General features: G+C 30.2%; 2 protein-coding genes across 2 annotated transcripts in view; one reads left to right on the forward strand and one right to left on the reverse strand.

The window, feature by feature from the left end:
* Positions 1-12,670, reverse strand: part of LOC130442817 (neuroparsin-A-like) — a 46,127-nt gene extending 33,457 nt beyond the window's left edge. The window contains exon 1 of the mRNA XM_056777176.1: positions 12,627-12,670. The gene's annotated coding sequence lies outside the window, so the exon portion shown is untranslated. The remainder of the gene's footprint in view (positions 1-12,626) is intronic.
* Positions 832-25,400, forward strand: LOC130442816 (RING finger protein 145 homolog). The gene is made up of 4 exons (XM_056777175.1): positions 832-1,199; positions 6,204-6,383; positions 21,509-21,627; positions 24,459-25,400. The coding sequence occupies exons 1-4, from the start codon at positions 1,103-1,105 to the stop codon at positions 25,272-25,274; spliced, it is 1,212 nt and encodes a 403-aa protein (XP_056633153.1). The 5' UTR covers positions 832-1,102; the 3' UTR covers positions 25,275-25,400.
* Positions 25,401-25,656: the final 256 nt, after the last annotated feature.

Below are 25,656 nucleotides of genomic sequence, written 5' to 3' on the forward strand. Positions count from 1 at the left end.
ACCTTCTGCTCTAGTAGTCTAATATCTCATTAGAAAGACAACGTCAAATTTTAGGGAGATTATATTAGATTGTTAGGAAGGAATGGCAGATTAAGAAAAAAGAAAAGTGGTTCACTGGTTTAGAAATGCTTGAAAATAAACTATAAATAAGAAAAAGATAATAGCATGATTAGATACTTAGGTAATCTTCCAAATTGTAGGAAATGAAGGGTAATATAATGGGTCCCAGGCCTCTAAGTGAACAACGACTAATTTAAGTCGAAGCCTGTATCTACTTAACATTCAGCTACCCCATTTTATCTACATAATCTCTCAAATCTTATTCTGCTTGAGCGCATGTGTAAGGGTTGTTTTAAAATTGCCATAACTGAGTTTTATTTGATATTATAAAGTGATGCATACAATTCGTAAATTCTATAACGCTATATGCAAATTGAATTTCTTTGCTTGTCGTTTGAATTTATGTAGCACCAGGCAATCGAATTTCCCACAAATTATTTATAATTCGATGGTCACTTAGGTGTTTTAGATCGTTTTTAATCGTCCCCAAAGCACTTGGGAGCAGATTTGTTATATTAGATGCTTTTCCCTGCTATCTGTCTCATAATAAAATTACATCAATTCTGGATCCAATTTTCCGATCGTCTTCAGGGAAATGGAAGTTATGCATCTAATTCCATTCTTTACTATCAAAATTTGTGTCAATAATTAAAAAATTTATTGCTTTTTATTAATAGTGTAATGAATAAAATTAACGTTTAACGAATTTATTTCATTCTAAACATGTTCATATTTGAGAACATTTTGAAATGTTAGTATAGAAAATCTGACAACATCGCAAACAAAAGACGCAAATAACCCCTCTAAATTTTTGTTCGTGCAAAATTCCACGTACTAACTCTCCAGTGGGATAAATATTTATCAATTCATAATATAACGTGGCTGATATATCGTGAACCAAAAGAAGCTGACTTCATAGTGAATTCAAAAAATTCTATTTCAGTTTCCTTGTAACGTCAGAAAATTGAAAACGTGGAAGTTTTGTGTCAAGATATTGAGAAGTGTTGGAAGTTTTCGGTTTGGTGGTATGATTTTTTGAGAAATGGGTATGATTACAAGGGTAAGAGGAAGGTTAAGAAGTTTACATACATTACCAAAGCTCGATCCCCAAGAAAGGGATGAGAAAATAGCTGAAACAGGTGAGTTTAATATATTGGTATTATATTATAGTATTTACTTTAATATCATTCGAAAAAAATACAAATCAAGATATTTTTTTGCATATTTTGAAGAGTATTTTAAAATATTACCTAAAGCGGTAAATGAAGAAAATATTGAAAATTTATAATATTCACTTATTTTTTTGTGTACCCTCATCTAACAAAGGTTTTTATTATTTAAAGACGTAAGTTGTTTTTAACCGGTATCATTTGCAGAACGAAAACAAAATTCATTTCCTGGTCCTAAAAATCTAATTCTGGAAGACAAGAAAATTAAGGTTTTGATTCGATCTCAGTTAACGACAATTGTTCATAAAATTAATATTAATGGTTACTTCATTCATAGGCGCCCACTAATCAAAATAAAAGACATTATTCAATTTGGAACATTTTATTTTGTTTGGTTCGAATTACTTGGAGCCAAAGTCGTAACTTGAAAATATTGACAGCACTAAAATAAACAATTTATTTATTCTAATTATGAAATAGAAATGGAGCATATCAATTAATCAATGTATAAATTGCTAAAAATATTACACAGAAGAATTTGAAAGTTGAGTTGACAAACATATTCAGTGAAACTCACAATACGCTACTGTGAAACTACTTTTTTGAACTATTGCAAATTAATGTCCAAAGTTCGATATGAGACGATTTCACACGGATGTTAATGTTGTAAACGTGCAGCAAGCCGAGTGAAACAATATACTTATGAAAGAAACTTACTATCTATCGAGTTATGTACGCTATTTATTTAGCGTATAAATACTTATTTAAGTAAATAAAGAGGGTGTCTTGCTTCACTTTTTTAACTATTCTGTTTATTGTTTATTGACGATGCAGTAAGTTTTTTTAATAAATAGTATGGAGAGAAATGATATATTATTAAGACATTACAGAAAACAAAAGCTGAAAGCAGCCATGGTCCGCAGGAGAATATGTGAAAATGAAGGAGAAGACACAGTTACTTTCTATTTCCAAACTTAAAAAATGGCTTGGCGGAAAGCGATGTAAGAGAAATGAAAAGGTGATAGATAAACGCGTATTTTCAAAAATAATAAGAATGTTTCTATATTAAAGTGACTTTTTTATTGAAAAGTGACTCTTCCATTAAATCGCCCACGTATTAATGCTACAACATAGTTATGCTTTTGTAGCAATTAGGGAAGGTTAGTTATCAACGCAGTAATCATTCGATCTGCTCATTCAAATGCTTCACGACTTCAAATGAAATGGAAATACAGAAATTGACAGTACAGGTTCTATAAAGAAAATCAAAGTACTTCCAGAAACATTCGAAAGAAGCGATTTCCCTATTTTCAGAGGAGTTAATGACATTGATTCTATTCATATAGAGATAGTGATTGAAATAATTGATAAATTCAACATTGTTTTTAATAGTAAATAGTAATGATACGTCTTGTATTAATCTTCACCCACCATACCTCAAATTAGCTTTTCGTTAAACTTAAATGTGAAAATATCAGTCTAAAAATAGAAAATGGTAAATACTGTAATGTTTTATTGGCACGTAATAGAAATTAAAAATATAAATATTATTATTGCAAGTTGCTTAGTGTATAGAATGTATAACTTCTACTGAAATAGATATAAGTATAAATATTAACATGTTTGTTTTTTGGAGAATGCAGATTTGAAGTGAAGCGTTAAGTGAAAAAATTGAATAAACCACAATTTTTCGAGAATTCTTTACCTCTAGAATGAAACTTAGCGATTATTTCACTATTAGATTAGATTAGATTGCTCCACAAAAAGAGTTGTAGCATCGCATCATTTGTAGTATTTCAAAGTGTGAAAATGGCTTACAGTGGATTGGTCCATATTTGGTTTATATGACAAATATTAACAAAATTATTTCCTTTGTCATTAAAAGTTACCGTACAATAAATATGACCATTTCAAACTTATTAAAGAATATCCAGGGTGAGCCATGCATTTATGAAGTTTTTAAGTCTGGGATGGTTTCGCTTGTTGGAAATTCAATCAAAATAAACAACCATGCGCGCTCTGTGTAAGACAATTTTAGTAAAACAATGATTCTCACTTCATTTCTCTTCAGCTATTTCGATTGTATCATCACACTAATCAATGACCAAGTGTAAATTCAATTAAATTATGAGTTGGTAACCGACTCCTAATAAAAATAAATAAGGTGACAACGGACCAGGAGACAGTGGCGAAAGTAAAAAGTCTGTACTAATAATTTAGCGTTGTATATTGAAGCTTGACTTGAATTGTATTTCTTCAAGATACAGTTAGTGCATGAATTGAAAAATGAAAGGATTACATTTCAATAAAATAAGCCTACTTTCACTTAAATCAAGATGTTAACAAACAGAATTGCAGAAGACCATAAATTGAAACGATAAAAACGTCTAAATTCTCCCCAAAAGTATTGGTTTGGACAGTAATATCTTCAAAGGGAATAATTGACCCCAACTTTTTTTGAAATACACGCACAATTCAGTAACTTTTAACTCATAGAATATGAGAAAAAAAAAATAGATTTTTTTAGAACAGTTATATTATCTTGAGGGCTACAACAATAGAACATGGAAGGTTTTCTCGTGGTCGAAGAAATACTCCCAAACAAATTTGCAGTCCAGAGCTATCTCCAGCTGATTTATTTCCAAGAAGTTTTCTTAATAATCGAATATACCTGCATAAACCAAGACAAAAATTTTATGGCAATTTCAAAAGTGTAAAATTTATGATCTGACTTCAAACTGATTGTAATAATACACCAAAGCTGTAATGTGAGGAGCTTTTTTTGCATATTTTATCTCACAAGAGGTTATTACTTAAATCACCACAATTAAATCAGTTTGAATATAGAAATTGAGAACTCAAATGGAAACACTGTGTCAAGGGAAATCTAATGAAATGAAATTAATTTGACAGCAATATTTTTCCTAAAAAACTTCCAGGTATTTATTATTGCAGCAATGAATGTACAATAAACATATCAAAACATTAACAAATTCAAATATCTGGATGGGAAAAAAGATTATTAGAATCTTATTTCCTAGTAATTATATTAACGTAATAATAGTTAGAATTAAATTTTTAACAAGATTCATTGAAGCAAATTTTACAAACCAAAAAAACTGCGACTGATACATCGAATGATATAAGTGGAAAGAAGTCAGTAAGGCAATAATGAACTAACTCATGGAAATTGTATAAACATTTCAAAGGAAGACCATTATATTATTCTGCTCCTCTGTATTACGACAATTATATATTTCAAAACTACAAAATGTAGTCAGATTTGACAAATGCATTTTGAAAATTTTGACATATTGTTCGTATCAGGTTTAACGATTTCCTTCATGAGATTTAGCAATCGTGAGACATCGCGTTCAATTATTAGTGATTGAAAACTGTCATTTGGATCAGTACCCCCAGGATAACACGTAAAAGAATCTTTGGACTTCTTTCATAGAAAATATCCCATTGTTCATATGAGGCTCATCAAGATTAACCTGAAAACATTAAGAAGTGGAGTCTATTATATCTGCGGCGTAAATAAATCAATAACTTAATGTCATTGTCATTGATAATATCAGTGAAAACTGTCATTCTGCATTGGGCATCGACCGTTCACACGATGCCAGGCTGTACGCACAATTGATTTGTCTTTCATCTCAGTTTTTTGCTGCTGAACAAGCTTATGTAGTAGCACATACGGTGCATAAACATTTTTTCATCTAAATCCGCATTTCGCTTTAAAACAAAGTATAAGTATTAGATCATCGACATTAATATTCTCAATTCAGTCATTTTATTCTTTCGATAAAAATTTCTAGGTAGATATAATTTATTAATCGGATATTTGTTAATACTTCAAACAAAATATTGTTTCTACAGAAAATAAAATGAATTTAATTGGTCACTTGGGATGGCGATCCTTTCAAAAAAATATCGATTCTTAAAAATCGATTTTGTTTGTATTTATAAAGTAAATGTGAATCCATTTTATGAGAAACAAGAAAGATACCATAACAACAGTAAAATCAGGGATCAGTCTGTCATGTCTACTGGCATTGGAGCCATCACTTGCAATGCTGCCGGCAATTAAAAAAAAAGCGCTCACAAGGAACAGATGATCCCCACGATACTCATGGTGATAAATATAGTTCTTGTCAGTAAAGTATTAAATCAAAGTTTAGGTGCACAACTGCCTACGATCAATAATGTTTACATTCTTTTTTCCTTTCCAGTACAAGTGAGTTGCTTTTTTTACAAGCAACGGAAACTGAGCACACATCCATCTCGAGTTTGTGAGTAATTAACCCTTCAGTACATTCAGATAACTGTAAATAATTTTATGGTTTTTACCAAAACAGAAAAAATTGAATGTCGATTTTTGATGGTGAAAAATCTATAATCAATATTTTTCTTGTATAAAATATTTAAATTAGAACTATTTTTTTGTAGAAAGGCTCTCGTGAAATTAGGGTAACGGATTCTCAATATTCATTATTCTGTATAAGAATTACATTACATCCCTAAAATGCGACGCCTATGTAATTGTGTATGGTTCACTGGTCATAAATAATATTTGAGGACATATATACAACATGAGGGCATCAGAAGTAGTACATTTATTCTTTATTGTATACACGGATTGTTTCTGCTATAAATAACTATAATTCTCACGTATCATCTAAAAATACGTTGAATTTAATTTTACTACTGATGACTATAAACTGAAATTAATATTAATTGCATTGATTTAAAAAATTTGAAAATATGAATATAATACTGAAAACACAGTTGCCAAGAATTTTATTGTTTAAAAATACCTCACACGTAAAATATATTTAGGTTTATTGAGCTCAGTCTGAAAAAACTTATTTTTCGCATCGATATCGATATCGATATATTGAATTAAGAATTTTTTTTCAAAAAATGTATAAGTCCTCAGAATGATTGATATTCATTCCTTTTTTGTTACAGTGTGTTTACTTTCCGTGCTTTTTCTACTACCATACTGTTCAAGAGGCCACTCGCCATTAATTTTAAGTTTGGGAGGATGGTGCCTAGCAAGTTATTCATTTTTGGTACTTCCTGTATTAATATCAGCGAATTATAAATATCCGATGAGATGGTTGCGGCAACTTGGTAATAAAATCGTAGGTAAGGAGGTAACGAATCATAATACCAAACTATCTATTACTTAGAAGAACATTTTTTGTCACATGAAAATTTATATAAAATTTTGAATGTACAAGTGCCTCCCAATAATAATATGTGAATGACACAAAATTTACACGCCAAGTTTCCTTGTGATTTCAAAACATATATTTTCGTATAAAGTACAAACATCAACCACATTTAGAGATATTATTGCTAATATGGAAAAAATATTTTAGTGAATATTCGGTTTTTGTTAGCACTTTTCTGAGTCTCCAAAAATAATCTGTTAGCATTCCGCTAAGGAATTCAAATGAGAGTCCATCATATGTAATTGGTTTTTCCAATTTCCCAATTTATGCTTTCCTAAAAAACTTTGGACGTTTCCAAATTTTTTCAGGTGAGTTTTTCCTTCAGTTTTTTTAAAGCTCTTATATTTTATCGTTTGCCGCATTTGTAGACCTTCAAATATTCCCTCTTTAATTTTTGACATGCAGATTTTGGGAAATTTCTCTTTTAGATATACATTTCCCTTTTAGACATTTACAAAAATTTTCATCAGGTCAAGCTTTTTATGTAGCGGTGATTGGAGAATGTCATCAGGTTTCATCAAACGATAATTTTTAACATTATTATGGCCTGGAGTGAGTGATTTACCCTTGAACCACACTTTCTTTGTATATATTGCCCCATTCGCAAATTCATAATTTTATCTAACCATTTGTAGTCCAAGAAAAAGTGCCTTGACTTTAAAATCGTCACAATTTCACCAAAGCGTGTTTACTGTATTCAATTTTTCCAAGATGAAATTTCATATCCCTCTCACATTAGAACTATGAGCAACCGGAACTGAAGGAAGTTTATTTTCGTTATTCAGAGATACTGATCTCAAATTAGTTTTTAAAGAGTCACTGAATAGTCCCCAGTGATTGGGATCATATTCAAAGTTTAATAAATTCTTCACAACGGGAATGATATTATAATAAACTAAATTACCCGCTTTTACAAAGTGAGGTTTCATTTCATTATCATGAAACCAAAAATAGAAATCAAAAGAATTTCCAGTCGTTTAATCTATACTCCAAAAGTTCCGACTGTTTGAGAGAGAAATACTTTATTTTCAAAAATGGTTACAATTTTTAGACAAAAGCTTGTAAAAACTAGAAAACAAACATAAAAATAATTAAATAAAGATATAAATAAAATGAAATTTTAATATACAGAAAAAAACCACATTTAGTAGCATAATAATAGGTAATAAAATTAGTAAATAAGTCCACAACAAAAATTAAACAAGTGTGCAGCATGCCCGGATTTAAATATTATTATTAGAATAGTCGTTTACAGAGTAAAAGGCACTTTCTAGTAAATAAGCCCTCAAATTATTGCGGACTGCGGAGAAGATGATATCGATTTGATTTCAATTGGCAAGTGATTGCACATTTTTTGGATTGTAAAATATTGGGCCCTTAATTAATTCTGAACGTGGAGTATGCAGGTAAAGCTCATGCTACGTGTTCCTAAGAGGATAGCCGTGCAACGATCTTTCTGAAATTGGAGAAGCGTGCTTACGAATAAGGCAAATGGATTCAAAGATGAATAACGAAGAGAAAGTCAGAGTTTTTGATGTTTTGAAGAAGTCTCTGCAGTGAGGCTCGCTGTTTAGTCCGAGTAAATATCTAACAGCTCTTTTTTGTAGTTTGAAGAATCAAATCACGTACTAAATCGTTTATATTGCATTATGTCAGTAAGTGCGGTTCTTTTGATGTTTATGGTTCATAACTTAGGTCACTAACTTCAGATACCTTATCGTGCTGATTTAGAATAAGTTCCGGAGTAGAATCCTGGCTTTATGATCGATTTGGAAGTTTTGGCACAGGCAGATGATGGGTCTATTGGCTGAAGACAAGTTTGGATACTAGATAGTGTGTTTGGAGTTGCTTATAATGCCTTTGAATCAAACAATCACTAACATGATTTTCTGGTTCGGTCCAAATCATTGGGATTGCAAATGGCTAATGTCTCAGTTCTTCTTTAGCTCAATCTAACAGCATACTTAGATACGTTGTGTGGTACCCAAGAATTATCTTGATTCCTCACAGGAAATCCAAAATAGTCTAATAGCACCATTCAATTAAAGATGTGAAATTTTGACGTTAAGATGTAAAATTCAATATTCCACATACAAAACAAAAACTTTCCGGGTTATTAAGACCCTGTCGTGGAATGTTTACGAAGTAACAAACGTATATAATATGTAAGTTAGTAGAATGCAAAAGTGATATATTCGTCTAAATTAAGGCATGTAATGAAATGAATATGAAACTGAACGTGGTTGAAACAATATTATCTATATATTGTCAATGAGTGTACAAGATTATGATTGATCATCACAAAATTGATGTGACAAAAAGTTTCTTCACTAGTGTAACCTTCAAAAAGAAAAACGGTCATTCCTATCTTTTATTAGAGAAAATGTAATGATATCAATATTCTAAAATCAATATATACATGAATATTCGATATAAATGAAAAATTTTAATAGACAATATATGAAAATGTAGTGTCTTACTATTCTTAAAAATAACACTAAATAACAATTTAATTTCAAATCAGGGTCGAATAATCTATAGAAACAAAATGTTGTGAGTAGGGTATCAATAATCGATACCTACGTGACTAATTTCTGTTGAGCTTACAAACAAATGCTAGATAAAAATTTTTTCCAGTCCAAATGTATATGTCTCAAATTTGCAACAGTACATCCTGTATATATTTTAAGTTTTCTATAATGAATTTGTAACTCGATACGTGTATGCTAGAGTGGTTATGTCTCAAAATTCAATGATTATCGCATGCGAAATTGGTTGCCCTGCGTTGTATGCGCTTTGTCATACATAAGTATATGGTAAGTATCTGTAATTGCAAAGTAGATAAAAAGGAAGAAATTGGCTTAGATATTGAATAGGAAAACTATATGTTGATGGTGGAATAATTTAAAGTAATTGGACGATGAAAATGTTCTACATAATTTTGTCGATATGAATTGTTATTCCCTGTATTTGACGACGTTATTTTCCATAACTACGATAATCATAAACCTATTAATGAGACACTGACAACAAATCCACTAAGTGTTGAGCGATTATGGAATCAACAAGTAACAGACAATGTGTCAATGTTGCTTCCAATGTGGAATTGCCCGTCTATAAGAGGTTACCAAAAATTAGAGATCATTTGGGTGGTAAATGGTGAATAAGAGGTTCAACAATTTGTCATTCGGGACGCAGTATAATGTTAGAATATCGAAAAATGTGTTAACTCATACCAATTTTATATTGTGAGTGTGTATTGGTAACAAAGAAAAGGGATCAGTATACGTAGTTTTATCTTTTTTCAACATTTGTAAAGAACTAGACTGCAACACTAATGATTTGAACACGTATGCTATAAAATGGTTAATGTTTAAAGAGAAAGAACAAGTACTAGTAAAACAAGCACAATATTCAATTAAATCATTATCATTCCACAAAATTTATAAAGTAACGATTATTTTAAAAACTTCTAGAAATCGTCTTTATCATACAAAAATTCGAGTAACATCCGAAAATAAATTATTTTTACCACTCTGACATAACATAATATAAAACGATTGCTTATGACTAGTTATAAGTTTATTATTATCCTAAAATAATTTTAGTAGACTTTTAAATTGTTTTGGGACGCGGATCATAAATTTTTAATTACTGGTAGTATTATATGATTGTTGATAATCAGTTATAATCCAATATGTAACGAGACTGTAGGTTCAAAGAGCTATTGATATTTATATCTTTCAACAAAATAATAAATTTGGTATAACAAAAATAGGTTATTGTAGATAAGTCGATACTACCACAAAGGTCAAACAAATATATTTTTATAATAAAGAAACAAAAGTAAAATAATTGAGAAACTGAGACTACAGTAGTTTGTGTTATAAAGTAAATAATTTGATAATCCTATAACTGATTGGTTATCAGCATGAAGTTCCGAGGTGTGAGGAACTATAAATGAAATTAATTAAAATTTTTTTATGAAGAAACACATTTTATTTAAATTGTACTGAAATCTACAGCACAAAATTTTTGGCTTGAGTCTTGATACTTTTTTATCGTTATGATGCTTCTGATAACAAAATTGAAAAAGTATATAGGCAAAGAAATGTGAAGAAAAGTTAATAATCAATTGAAAAATCTGCTATTCATATGATATTACTATATTGATTCACTCTATTCACTATTTTTTTTAGATATAAAGACCATTTTAACTTCATCATTTATACGTAATCAATCAACACAATCAATTTTAACTTCACTCGACAGCGGTTTTCTCAGCTAATAGTTAATTCCATTCAAATTTCTGTACCTATTTGGTGACAATATACTTTTTTAACTTCGTCATCTTCAGCATATATTATTTAAATCATTCAGATTTACGCCCAAAAATTTAAATTTCATTTTTTTGTGTATATAATTTCATTTAGCTAAAAACTCAAATAACTGATTTACTTCACAAAAATGGTTATAAAATTTGTAAAATGAAATTAATTTTATTAATGGAATGACAAAAATGCAAAATAAAACATACCATTTCATTTAAAAATTAAATTGATTAATTGTCATTGAAAGTGAAAAAGTATGCGAAAATCAATAGGTTGATTAAAAGTGAAAATTCGATTACAAAATTCCGTCTTAACTGACCAGAATACTAGCGGAATTCTCCAAGCGTCGGATTGTCCTCCTATTAATAACGAACTGTACCAGTTTTTTGAAGACGCTAGCTGACGAAAATACTTATATAGATAGATAGAAAATTGAATTTGGAGAAAAAATTTAGTACCAAAAACTTATCCTCAACCCCCTCTGCTAGTCGATTTTGATTGCTCGAAGGTGGATAGAGGCTCCGTCTTTAGTGTATGTATCCTTTAAACTACTTATCAAATTTTGTACTATTGAATAGTTCACGACAACCAAATTTTCTCAGGACAGTTTTTAATTTTTCAACTATAGTTTCTCACCAAATCATTAAGTTAAACATACTTTTTGAATTGTAGACAATATGTAATTTTGTGACAAGTAATTTTTTAACTCTAAACTTTCTTCATCTAACCTACGTTTCTAAATCTCCAAATCATTTTCTTCATTTATCAGTAATCAATAATTCTTTAAATTTAGTGAAATTACTACTATCTCAACACTATCCCACTATATTTTATAAAATTCAATTCCTGGATAAACTATTTGATAGTGATAATCAACATCATTAAGTTCAAAATTTTGAAAAATGTACTTGTAGAAAACGCTAAAGGAACAGAGGTTTGTCCTTGTGATAAAGTATTTTCACATGAGTACGTAAATATAATTATATTAGTTTTTATATAATGTGAGAAAATTTGCATATGATATTTACAAAAAATAAAAGAGAATGAAATTTGGGAAACTTTAATAAAACATATAACTATATCTATATTCATGTCAGAAGCCTTTATTTTTCATACTGACAATAACAGGAAGTTAAACAGTTTCAAAATGGTTTGCTAAGCAGTTGCGAAATTTTTCATCTATCCATAAATACCTCGATAAAAAAAAGAAGATATGAACAAAAATAACTTCCCTATAAATGAATATATAGATGAAAATATTATAGCTGTTCTGAGAAAATGGGAGTTCGGTTCTTCCACTAGAAAATATCCAGAGAAATGAAAAAGACTACAACTACAGATGTGTATAAGAGCCTCAAGTTAAATCTATAACTTTCATGTTGAAATAGCATCAAACCTGATGTTTCAGGCTACAATTCTTCTTCGTTGCCATTAGCAGCAGAAGATTTTTACAAGGAAATTGAGAGGTTTCAAAATAATATGGTCGGCTCTTCAAATCTTTCTAAATTTTTTAAGTGGAGGTCAAAGTAGCATTTTCCATAGTTCAAAATAATTGTATATCTATAAGCACCTCGAAGAAAGAAAGCTTGAGCAAAATAATTTTCCTGTTAGGAATGTATCGGTCCAAATATGATGAGAAATGGATCAAATCTGTAAGACAGAAATAGTTCATACATCCAGTTTTGGATGAAGATAAAATTGAGAGAAATTGATGAATAAATGGAGGAAGTGATACAACTAAAAATGCACATAAATAACATACTATATATATTATTGATGAAAGTAAACTTTTTTAAACAATATTGTGTATTAAAATAACTTACGTTGGAAGAAGGGTGTTTGTAGCTTTGAAGAAGTAGTTACTAGTAGTGAGAATGATTGCTGATAAAATTTCTTTTTATAGTCCTTCATCCACCCTCAACTTGACGTCTTGACGCTTTAATTCAAGAAAAAAATGACACTTTTTAATGAGTCTTTTCCAGTAGCGTAGATTTATGAAAAAAACTCATTTCTTGATATTGTCATCAGTATAACATATTGATGATTACAGATGTATTATTTTACACTTGTAAATTACAAATATACTTTACAAAATAATTTAATGATGCGTTCCACAAAATAAACAGTCACACTTTCTGGCATCTGAATCAACATACTACAAACCATTATTTGTAAATATTAGTATATCTAATATATACATACATAGATAATTTTATATTTTGGAATCGAATTGGGCTAGGAACAGACGAAATTTGGAATAAATAAAAGTCACTGTTTCAATTTTTTACAAACTGTTTACTTCTACACCATTGCTTACAATTACCCAGCTATCGTCTTCAGAAACTGTAGGCAAACCTAACTATATCTGTTCTCTTTTTTCCTTTTCAAAATATTCTTACATTTAACAGTCTCAATACAACTGTATCCAACAATTTATTGTTGTATACATTTTTTAAAAATTTTACATTATTTATATTTGTTTTATGACTATGATTCGGCATTGCCCGTTATTTCTGTCTGTCCGTATTTTGAATGAGCTAGGTGCTATTTATACCAGACATTAACAGAACTCTTAATTTTCCCTATGTACTTCTTTAATAATTATCTGACAGTATATTTCTTGTGTTGATGTGTAATAAAAGAATATTGGTGGCACAATTTTGTTCATAAAAAATATCACAAACTTAAACTGACTTTCTTCCAAAATTTTTAATTTTATTGTTTTTTCTCTATCTCCCATTTTTATTTTAGGTTCCTCTTCCAGTCTTTTCAGTATAAATCAATAGAATTTTATTATAAATAATGTTAGATCTAGATGTAAACAGACTTTTTTCCGGTTATTTTAAGTCAAATCACCTTTCTTCATCTTCCATTTGTATTTCAGGATCCTCCTCTATTTTTCACATCATAATATGTCGACAGAAACTTACACGTTTCTGCTGCGGGTCTTGCTTGAACCACTTATTTTAAGTTGATGCTTCTGTCAACACTAACACAATTTCTATGAATGTATTGAAATAAAGTAGCGTTCAATTTAATTTATATCAATATTTAATTATTGATTTTCGGTTCCTCAGACGCTATGCTTCTTTCTTTTTAAACTTCTAGAGATTCTCTCACGCCTGCAAATATTTAGAATTGTTTTTACCTGGGAATGGATACAACGTCATATATTTTTTCTACCTTTTTTGTTTTCATTGTTATTTACATAAAGGGAAAATATTTCGAATTGTTTACTGCTGTGTAATTTATATTTGTTATCAGGAGAAAAATAGAGGGAGGTTTTGAAAAATTCGACTTGCATTTCATATATTATCTACAGGTATTCTATAGCATTGAATTTTTTTGAAAAAAATTTTAAGATATTTCAAGATATTTTATGTGTATCTCAATTAGTTCTCGAACTACCTATAAGATGAAATTATAATGGAAAACACAGTACCGAAACAAACAACTAATGACGTTGGTGAATGGATAAGAGTTTTATCGAAGAATTATTTGATGGAAATTATTGGTATGCTTCAAATATCCAAATATCAGTTTTAATTAGATAGAAATAAGACAGATGTCGAAAAATATGTTCTAACTATTGTCCATTAGTAGTTATTCAAGACCGTCTACTCACCCACTATTTCCTGTTTTTCAAATGTATTATAACTGAAACTGGGAAAGAGCCAAATAATAAAATCAACAAAGTTCCTGGAATGAAACTAAAATACAATAAGTTTTGTTGATTATAACAAAAAATTTATTGATATATTTGAAAAATAAGTATTGGTTCAGGTCTATCATGACATATGACATGACAAAACAACTTTAAAAGTTTGTAATTCATCTAATTCTGTAAAAATAAATATTTAGGTAGTGATCTTCTGAATACTTTGTTAATCAGCGATCTTTTGAGTTTTGTTCCTGGAAGATAATTCACATTTTTAGTTTTACTAAATACACTGTTTACAGCACCACTATACCAACACTCACAATTACACTGTCTGACGCGCGTTTCGATAACCAAGTTATCTTCTTCAGAGACTGAAGGTAAGGTAAGGTAAGGTGGGTTTGTTGTAGTTGGTGTAGTGGTGGTGTAAACAGTGTGTTTAGTATGAATATCACCTACGGTTCCAGAAATTCCAACTTAATTTTTATTTATGATAAATAGCGAGAAAATCGGAGAAAATTTTCTAAAACTAGAATTAGTGCTCTTAGATTAATCAAATAATCAAGAAGTAGACAGTTTTTTTCCGGATATGACACTAGACACTCCATAAACTTTATATAAACAAGTGGTAGAAACAATCTTATATTGAGAAGATTGTTATTCATATTATAGGCTCCAGCAACACTGACTGTCACCGACTTCATATTTTTCAACTTAACCTTAATCTGTTGCAGTTAATTGAAAAGTGCAGTTCTTGGTAAAAAATTGAAAGGATCCGTGAACATAATATTTTCCAAAATTGTCAGCGTGAATTTTTACAAGACGGCTTAAACAAACTTGACACATAATATGGCGTTGAAGTCACAACTCACAACAGTGTAAAACATTGTTATAATAAATTCAAACGTGGCCATTTTTATTCCAATATAGAATTCTATCGAATATCTGTCCTGTCATTATGCCTGAAAAGATCGTCTCTGAGATTGAGACATCTTTGGGTATGACTAGTAATTTTAAGTCGTTAATAAATATATTCCAGTTGTTATTGGCTGGAAAGAAGACTGGTGTGTTAAATGTAAAACATTTATTAAATTAATCTTGGCAAAACCCAGTGAGTCTGTTTTTCAAGATGAGCCAAATTCAATAAAGGTTATTGGCGGAACAAGCACATCGAAGTAAATTGTTGCTATTTTATTTGGTATTACCTTTCAGGGTGGCAATAGAGTACGGTAAGACGAAAAACTTCGATATTTATTTTCATAGTAATCACTACCATTATTTTGATTCAACATTAACCTGCGAATATTGACTAACTCAAGAACTTCGGTAAACCTTTTGTGATAAAGCAGTCTGCTGTACGTTTATTCTTAAGCTCAATGGCTTTTGCCCATTGTTAATGTTGGTGAGTCTTAGTCAATCATCCACACACGATTCTTCTGGCAGATAGGAATGTGATAAAATGGTATAATTGTTTCATTACCTGTTGTTATTTTAGAAAGGATACGATATTCCTCATTATTCAAAATCTCTAACGTTTCATGCATAATCTTCACTCTCTTAGCATTTTGGACATTGTAATTTTCTTGTGAAGGGGAAAATATTCTAAAGACATCTCGGCTTCTTGTTTCCCAACAGACTGTAAAACGAAACTGCCAGCAGGTATTACTTCATTATACTGCTTGGACTTCTTTTGGTCTATTTATTAAATCTTTCTGTTTTTAATTTATTATATTTGTCCCCCTATTAGATAGGGTTTCCAGACTTTCTGGTTAGCTATCATTTTATGAATAATATTTTCTGGTGAGAATAAACCCCCAATTTTTTGCATGGTTCCTCTGCATTCCTTCTCCCATCTTTGACATGCAAAAAATATATAATCTGTAGTTTTTTCCAGTGCAGGACGATAAGGACAAATTGGTAAGGTTGTAATTTTCAAACTGTAATAATAATCCATTTAACTTCCATGTCCTGTAAGTTGTTGTGTCAGGTGGTAATTTATAGATCCGTGTTTTCTATTGAGCCAAATTTTAATACTAAAGATCAATCTTTTTGTCCAGCAACCTTTGTATGTCAGACTTGATTCCTTGATCATAGGTCTCACTCTCTCAATGTTTCTAGCAATAACTGAAGAATATGGGCTACGAACACTCGCCTCATCACCAAGCGATAGCCGCCCTCTTAAATTTGTTATACAAGTGAAACATAGTTGCCCAAGAGAGTTTCATCACTAATTCATATTTCGATGACAAATCGTATGTTATACTATTTACTCTGTGATAGTAGTGACTCAACTGCAGTCGGAGATTGCTGTGTAACGCATCTAGGTAAATCTTATACTAGTAAAAGCCTACTCGAAACATTTATATTGGGATTATTTTGTTTACATCTTCTGATTGTTCTCTCTCAGCATATGTACCTCTTTCTAAAAGTGTATGACTTCTAAAATGATTAATTCGTTTGTGTGTTATAATGATAAATAATTTGAGGAATAACAGAGGATCACTTGAAAACAGATGAGAATATTTATTTAAAACTTTAATTACAATATATACAACAATAACAACAAGATGAAGAATCAAAGGCTATGTTATCTAAACACAAGAGTATGTCAACAACATAGAAAAACAAAAGCTATGCTACTTGGAATAGTAATAATAATCGTGTCAACATCAAAGAAGAGAAAGTAAATGAACTTTGTGTTTTCCAGATTATGCAACTTGAATTAAAAATAAAACCGTCTAGGATTCCATTTATAAGAATGATAATTCTATGTACTGCTGCGAGATACGACGAGATTTCCTGGTAACATATATCAGCGTTGTTTATTGTTATTTTTTTAATGATGTTAATAATAGTCTGATGCTTGAACTATTTAGTGACAGGTTCAATAACGATAATAATTGTTATTGATATATACCACTGAGTAAATATCACCTATAAATTTTTTATCTGATAAATAGGCCAGAAATATAGTTTTAAATTACTCCCAGATCGTTTAGTCTACTGACATTTTACCATCGAAATTGAATGGAATTCTTTCTCTACCTATCTACACTTCCAATCAAATTAAATTTTAGTGAATTTGTGGTGATTCTATGTTTTATATTGGCTGGTAAGTTTTTCTTTGTTTTTTTGCTGTGCTCACAAAAAATTTCAGTTATCGTTATGGATTTCCTTTTATTCTAAGTAAATTTTGTGTGATAGTTTTCATATAAATTCGTATTTTCTATTCGTTCTATTATGCAGAAAATACGAATTTATATGAAGTACCAAAGAAAATTTGCTTAAAACAAAAGGAAATCCATAAATAAATCTGAAATTTTTGTGAACACAATAAAAAATATGCAAAGAGAAACTTACCAGCGAATGAAGTGGAAAGTTGATAACAAATTAATTTGTTCAAAAACTCGAATGTTAGAATAAATAAATCCGAACTGACTACTGTGCCACAATAGGAATATTCAAAAGGAAAACATAACAAGCCGAATGTTATGTTACGACAGAGAATAAACGTGGACGGACAATCACTGATGGTTTATTTTGCACGAGTACGACAAGAAAATATAAGAACTGGTTTGAAATTGTTCTGGAAATTCACGAAACAGTGACTATTACAATATACTATTCGAGAGAGTGGAAAAGTGTCGTGTCGTCACAAAGAAACATCCCCATATATAAGAAAAGGAAAAAGAAAGACGCAATTAACCTATTGAATTAAATGTACTTCGAATTCTAAATTTGACTACTGTTTTCAGAACCAAGAAAAATACTTTGAAAAAAGGACGTATTTCTGTTTAAATAAGAATAGAATAGATAAGGGACTCATTGTATCACTCTCGAAGATAATTATCTTTAAGAATAAAACGAGGTTTGGTTAGAAATCTCTTTTTGCTTACTGCACCAGAGACTTGATTTACGTCTCGGAATTTGCTACAATCTTTATTAGACAATGTAATTCATTACATTGTACACTTAAATAGATTGTTTTTGGGTACTTTTCCCTTGAATCTTCTCTCTTTATATTGAAATGTAAGACTGTGGAGGATTCAATATTAATTATTCGAGGACAACATAGATATGGACAAAAAGTCATCACATAAGAAGCAAGCTCTACACGTGCTAGCTTCTGTTTTGAATTTAATTATAAAAAAATGGTCAATTAAAGACAGTCGAACCATATTTTTATAAACATCTAGATTATTTGTTATGTCTTATAGACGACAAATTTGAACTAAGTCAAATTATAATTATTGAAAGAGGACATTGTTTATCAGTCGTTGCCGAGTGTTTTTGATGTTGATAGATCGAATGCTGAACGCATGCGAAGGTTACGGTACATAATTACATTCAAACAAAACAAAAAACAAGTGAAGAAACCATAATCAGTATTATAAATATCCAATCATGGATCACTTATCTACTCGATTCTAAAACAAAAATAAGTTCCTTGTTTTTAAAGAATATTAAATAATTTATTTCATGGGAGAAAGTAAATTAGATAAAATGCTTTCGATTAAAAAAATCTTTGTTTGCCTGAGACTCAATAACTGTTGAAATATTTGTGTTGATTTATTCTAGAAATAATTTCTCACGAGACAAGTTTTTATTGTGATATAATTTTCTATTCTATACTATGACAACTAGAACGTTTTGTACCCTCATAGAGTTGACACAACCAGTCATTTTACTAGAGCTACTTTAGCGAGATCAAGTTTGCAGTGTCGTGAAATACGGATCTTGAACAACAGAATTTTAAATTTGAAATGTTTTAGAAACATCGGTTTCATTCTGAGAATCTTTAGGGAGTATGCTCAAGCTAAAAACGTAGATCTTTACTTACTGATATATCCGATCTTCCAAAACTAGTGTATACCTCTCTTATATGGGACCCTAGCTACAAACAACAAAATAAATAATATTCATTGAGTATCATTAATACGAGAATATGTGGTTCAAGTTTTACATTATTCATCCATCTCAAGAAACACTTTGAAACACAATTTTATCGCGGTTTAATTAAAACGACTTAGAAACTAGATGTTCCTCCTTGATATTCCTTCACAAAATTATTTGTCTAAAATTGCTGAGTCTTTTAAGAATACAAACTCTTAGTTTTTATCTTTATATATAGAATGAGTCAGTATCACTGTCATATGCAGAACTCTTTTGATGTTTTTCAAAGCACTACCTCAAACATATTTTCGTAGTGTTCGTACTATTTGTTTATTGAGTTATCATGAAATTATTTATCACTATAAGATTGTTTGGGGAGTCGTTTTGTCTTTCCAGTCGCTCTGGATATTTTGTGCGTAACTACATCTCATTTTTTTCCCAAAATACGTAGAATTCTCCCTAAAGAGACTATTTTCAAGATGTTTTTTTGTTCCAATTCTCAATTTGTTAGCACTACTACTAAGCCTTCTAGTGAATTAAGGTCTTCCTGTCTTTATGTACACTAGATTATTAACATTTTATCTGAATGTATTTCTGGTTTTGTATGTGTAAATAGAATGAAATTAATAAAAAATTCCTAGGGCCGTGACCCTTAGAAATAAATTCAAACTTGTTTACTTTTTTTAATGTGAGGGCATAGTGCGACCAGATCCAAGTTAATGAGGAACATTCATAGATAAATGTTCGAAGAAAGAGAGTCGTAAATTGGTCTGATTCCTTTCTTTTTAAACGACATAAGGCGCGGTACCATAAATCGCTTTTAATCCAAGAGCTTTTGACTGCTAAAAGTTTCCTTGCATTAGTGTTGCCTACTTTTTAAAAACATATAAAATATTTATGGTTTTGAAGAGGGTAAATAATGAGAACATGTGTAAAATAAATGAGTTTTATTGATTTTTAGTCTCAAAACAATATTCTTAGACACTTAACCTTACTTAACAAATTTTAAATAAACAATCATATTACTGTTGTATCCTTCTGATTTCATGTGTGTAATTATTTCTTAATTCAATATCGGTATCGGTGTCAATATCACGTTTCGTATTCATTTGAACCATAGTTTTCCGAAGAAGTGAAAACAATGAAAAACTAGAAATTATTGTTTCTAAAACCAAAACGAACAATTTTCTTAACTTCAAAAAAAAAACTTTTCAAAAAGAGTGACGAGTGAATACGGCTACTTACAACTGATAAAACTAATATCGATATTTTTTTGGACACGACAGTGCGTCCACAAACATGGTTTCTGTACAGTACACTTACATGGAATATAGTACTATTCTCTATTTAGAATACGGTTGGCAACCCTAGTCCGAAGTCACCGTACTCATAATATTAAGGGTTATATGATCTCTGGATTTTCTGAAAATAGTTCTAGAGCCATATTTCCATATATGTTTCCAGACAAGGATACAAGGTTTCAATGAAATAAGATTAAGGGACAACTATGGTGAAGATAGTACATTATTAGGGTGAACATTACGTTTTAATGAACACTAATTCACAAAGTAATCTCAAATTTCACCATTTCGTTTTTATCCTGATTTTTTGATCAGAATATTGGACCACGGATATCGATTTTTGATAAATGTTATATGGGTATATTTACTTCTCAAACCAATAATTTTATGAATTATATAATACTATTTCGATGTATTAGATAAGATATTAAGAAAATATTGGTGGTACTAACTTTTGTGTTTGATTTACTTGGAAACAAAATTTATGTTCAATTATCCTCATACTTTTACGGACGACCCTACTCCCATGGTAAACTTTTAATTAAATCTCCAATCAATATATAATATGAATACGTTATCCTCTAACAACTAGTCACTAAACAAATCAGTCGCCTTGTCATCCTTCCTTATCCAAGAGTTGTTTATGTGGAAAATTTCAATCACTATGCTGTTATTAAAGCGACAATTACTTTATACAAATTCATTAGTGGTCATTTTAATTATATGATCAATTTAAGATGTATTAAATTTCAATAGAAAATATGATTTGTAGTCTCCCTCTTTGCAAAATTTGAAACTTTAGAAACGTTGTCAATAATAGTTTCACTTCTAATATATGTATATTCTGTTGCAGATTTATTTATGAAGTACTACGGACCAGTTTGTTATATTCTCTACAAAATATATGAGCCTTTAGATAAATGCGAAAAGGTTTTCATGAAGATGTCTAACATTTCTAACTTAATCACACAGGTAAAAATAAAATAATATTTCCAATATTCAACACAGCATTGAGTATAATTTGTTCGCTATCTGATATCAAATGAAATAATAAACATTAAGGTATCAATTTTGAAAAACTATTGAGTATATATACTGTACGAGGTGTGACTATTAAGTAATAAGACCAGCGCTGCTAGAGAATAAGCATGCATGCGCCAAAGGTTGATGACTATCAGCCAATTGGTCTGAAGCCTACTCTTTTGAATGCGATGTCTGTATACAAACCAATGCACAGGGGGCCCGTTGTACTGATAATCTCGCAAAAAGTTCAAATTGTTAGGTATGTTGAGTCTGTAAAGGTGTGCAATGAGATATACCTGAAACGTCCGCTTTTTCATTTTTGGTGCACTAACTAAATGTGTTATGGTGCTGGTGCCTAAAATCTTCACATTTGAACTACAAGACACTCGCAAAAATATTGAATACGATTGAAATTAACTCAAACTGATTAGAAAAGCTAATAAAGTGTTACGAATCAAATCTGCATTACAAGGAACAAAATTTGAGACTGTTGAAGCTGCCCTGGAGGCAAAGACTATCTGCACTGTTACGATCAATGGAAGATTCGCATGGAGGGATGTAGGGATAGAGGAGTGGTATCTATTGAGGGTTATAATAAATAAACACAAATATTATCAAAATATGATGTTTTAAATTTCTTTAATTTTTTATTTCTTGACCTTTTGATATATTAATGCATCTAAATGTTTTTGATTTTAGGTCTCTTCTGTTTTAAAACTAGTCTTTTTAATAATTTTTGGAAGAAAGATACAATTTGACGTTTCGACTTTTCTTTAAGTCCCTATCAAAATATGATATTGACACTGACAATTTGCGTATTTATATTAACCAATAGATCACCTACATCGATAAGAAAAATTTCTTATTAGAACATTTTCTATTTTGATTTTATTCTTATTTTGATTTTCTTGATGTAGGTAAATTTATTGATTAATATAAATACGCAAATTGTCAATATCATATTTTGATAAAGACTTAAAATTAGTCGAAACGTCAATTTTGCATTAATATTCCACAAATTATTAGAAAGACTAGTTTTAAAACAGAAGAGACCTAATATCAAGAACATTTAGATGCATTACGTTTTATATTACCGGTCTCGTTATTTAATTGCTACACCTCGTACAATTAGTATATTTTAATAATAATTTAGTTCATTACTGTATCGAAAAAAATCAAGGCATTCACTATTGATTCATCAAAAAATTAGCTAATTACATATCAACAAATTTTGATTATCAAATGCACATGTTTTACTTAATATGCATTAAATGCATTGTTCTCTTTACATGAATGACATAAAATTTATAAAATTTACCAACGTAAATTGGGTTTTTACTCATAAAATATTGTTTTAAAAATAAATAATGACACTACTATCAATGAATTGCGCTGATACATATTCCTTTATAAACGAAACTTTCTGTGCTTTCATTGTTCTACTTGCCCTGATAAAAGTTCAAAAATGTAGTGTTACTCAGATTCAGTTAAATCAATTTTAAGAATATTCCAGTTATCCAAGGTTAACTATAATTTATTATGATTTCTCTTCAATAGTCTTTTTATTGAATGATTTGTTGATTGTAGACTAGACAGAGAGGTATCTCGCTTCTGAATACCAATCTAGGTAACAGAACTTTTAACTGGCAATTCACTTCTAATAACCGTTTTCTCTAGTTTAGGTGAGGTTTGGCTCAAGAATTTTTTCTCTTGTCACATTTCATAATAATAAGCCTAATTGTTAATTATTTTTGTACATCCTTAACGTATCCATCGTATTCTTTAGTACCTAGATTTCTGAGGATATATCTATCATATTATTTTAGTTTTTTTATACTATGTTCGCTTGCAACTAATTAGATACTAGTTACTAGTATATCCCTGGATATTCATGGAAGGTTTATTTAAGTCTCTTTGCTTTTCCTTTCTACTTCTCTTGATATTGTTCTAGCTTTCTCACTTACTGGTCTAAGTTTACAGTTTACAATTCTGCTACATTCCTTTTTAGCTTTTTTAGTAGATATCTGAGGATATTTCTATCATATCATTTTAGTTTTTTTATACTATTTCCGCTTGCAGCTAATTAGATACTAGTTACTAGTGTATCCCTAGATATTCATGGGGGGTTCAACTAAGTCTCTTTGCTTCCCCTTTCTACTTCTCTTGATATTGTTCTAGCTTTTTCACTTACTGGTCTACGTTTACAGTTTACAAATGTTATACCTCTTTTCTGAAGTTTATTACCTATTACTTTGTCCTACGTGGCTTTAGGTCTCCCTCTTTTTTTGTTTTTGTCTACTTTTGCATCCCATACTCTCTTCACTGGTCTTGACTCTGGCAACTAATTTCCAGATTTTGTGGTATTTGGTCATTTGTTGTTACCCCTCTCACGCGCCTTAAATATTTCATCTCTACTGTTTGCAATGCATTTATTTTTCTATTTCCATGTTTCGCAGCTGTAGGATTGGTATTGGACGGTAAATTGCTTTATAAACACTTAGTTTTGTACTTCTTGAGACTTCTCTTTTATTTATTAGGCAGTTGCTTATACTGTAATATGTGCTTATGGCATTTCTAATTATCTTGGTGATTTCTGAGTGCAATCTACTTACATGGGATAAATTTTATCTTGAAAATAGGCAAAAAAGTTATAACATCTCCAAGATTATAAATGTTTTGAAATCATATAGTCCCCGCAACACATAAAGTTTTTTCCCAAAATTTGATAATTTCAAAAATGATTATTGTATACTTTACTTTAAGCTGTATTTTGTTTTTAGTTGATCTTCTTCATGATGTGCGACAGAGTATTACTATGTGACTTTGGTGGTACCAACTGCCCACAGAAAAAAATAACAGGATTGTACTCATTGATGTTTTACAATGTGATAGCTTATTGTACGAGCTACATTAAAGAATTGGTAGAGAAAGAAGACTGGTCTGTTACAGTGAGAATGACCCAGCATAGTAACATAAAACATGTCGCTATGTCTGCTACAAAAATTGTATTAGAATGGACGAAAGCAGTAACTTTTATCATAACCGTAACTTTTATGCTTCTTGTATTTGGATTAGAGCAAGGATTAGAGCATTATCAACCAACTGCTTTATATACTTTTGTTACTTGGACCTATTATATGTGCACCGAAAAAGTATTTGTTGAATTATTCTTACCGTTACTGCTTTCACTGAAATTAAAATCTTTGGAAGCACTAGAACCGTTGTATGCACCAGTTCTACTCAGATACTACACAATTGGTTTAGCTGTAATTATTGTAACGCTTCTCAGCTTTCATGGACAACTACGCTTTACTGCTTTATCGTTTCATCTTACGGTTTTCTTACGGACTAAAGATTTAGTGATGAATTATCTGAAGAAGCTTAAAGCCGAACAAGCACTTTTAGGACAATTCCGATATGCTACAGACGAAGAAATAAGAGATTGTGATGATGTTTGTGCTGTATGCTTAAGCGCAATGGAAAGAGCAAGAGTAACTCCATGTCAGCACATGTTTCATGCAGTTTGCTTGCGCCAATGTTTAAATAATTCGTCAATGTGTCCGATTTGTAAACGACAATATACTTTCGTACACTAAAATTAATTAGATGTAGCTTTAGATTAATTTATTTATAATATTTTAGTTTTTAAGTGAGCCAATATATATTTTTTCATATTTACATGTTCTTACCTATTTGTATCGCAATAAAATTAAATAAAATTCTATGGTATTTTTATGAGAATGTCGGGTTTTCACATTTAAACTTTATAGCTGCATTGTGACAATATTACTGAAAAATGTTCTGGCATCTGAGTAATAATTCTTTCCCAATGAAGATGATTATCTAAAATTGATGTAGTGTTGTGAATTCAACACCAAGAGTTGCCTCTATCATTGGATTGATGCATATCGAATCTTCATCGATCATACTCTCACTCTCTCAATGTTTCCAATAACTGAAGAGTAAGAACTACCACAC

The sequence above is a fragment of the Diorhabda sublineata genome, chromosome 4 (assembly GCF_026230105.1).
Source record: "Diorhabda sublineata isolate icDioSubl1.1 chromosome 4, icDioSubl1.1, whole genome shotgun sequence".
NCBI classification, from domain to species: domain Eukaryota; kingdom Metazoa; phylum Arthropoda; class Insecta; order Coleoptera; family Chrysomelidae; genus Diorhabda; species Diorhabda sublineata.

Coding starts and splice junctions, on each gene's coding strand:
- LOC130442816 (XM_056777175.1), top strand. CDS start 1,103: ATGGGTATGATTACAAGGGTAAGAGGAAGGTTAAGAAGTTTACATACA. Junction 6,384..21,508: donor ACTTGGTAATAAAATCGTAG/GTAAGGAGGTAA, acceptor ATTCTGTTGCAG/ATTTATTTATGAAGTACTAC. Junction 21,628..24,458: donor TTTCTAACTTAATCACACAG/GTAAAAATAAAA, acceptor TTTTGTTTTTAG/TTGATCTTCTTCATGATGTG.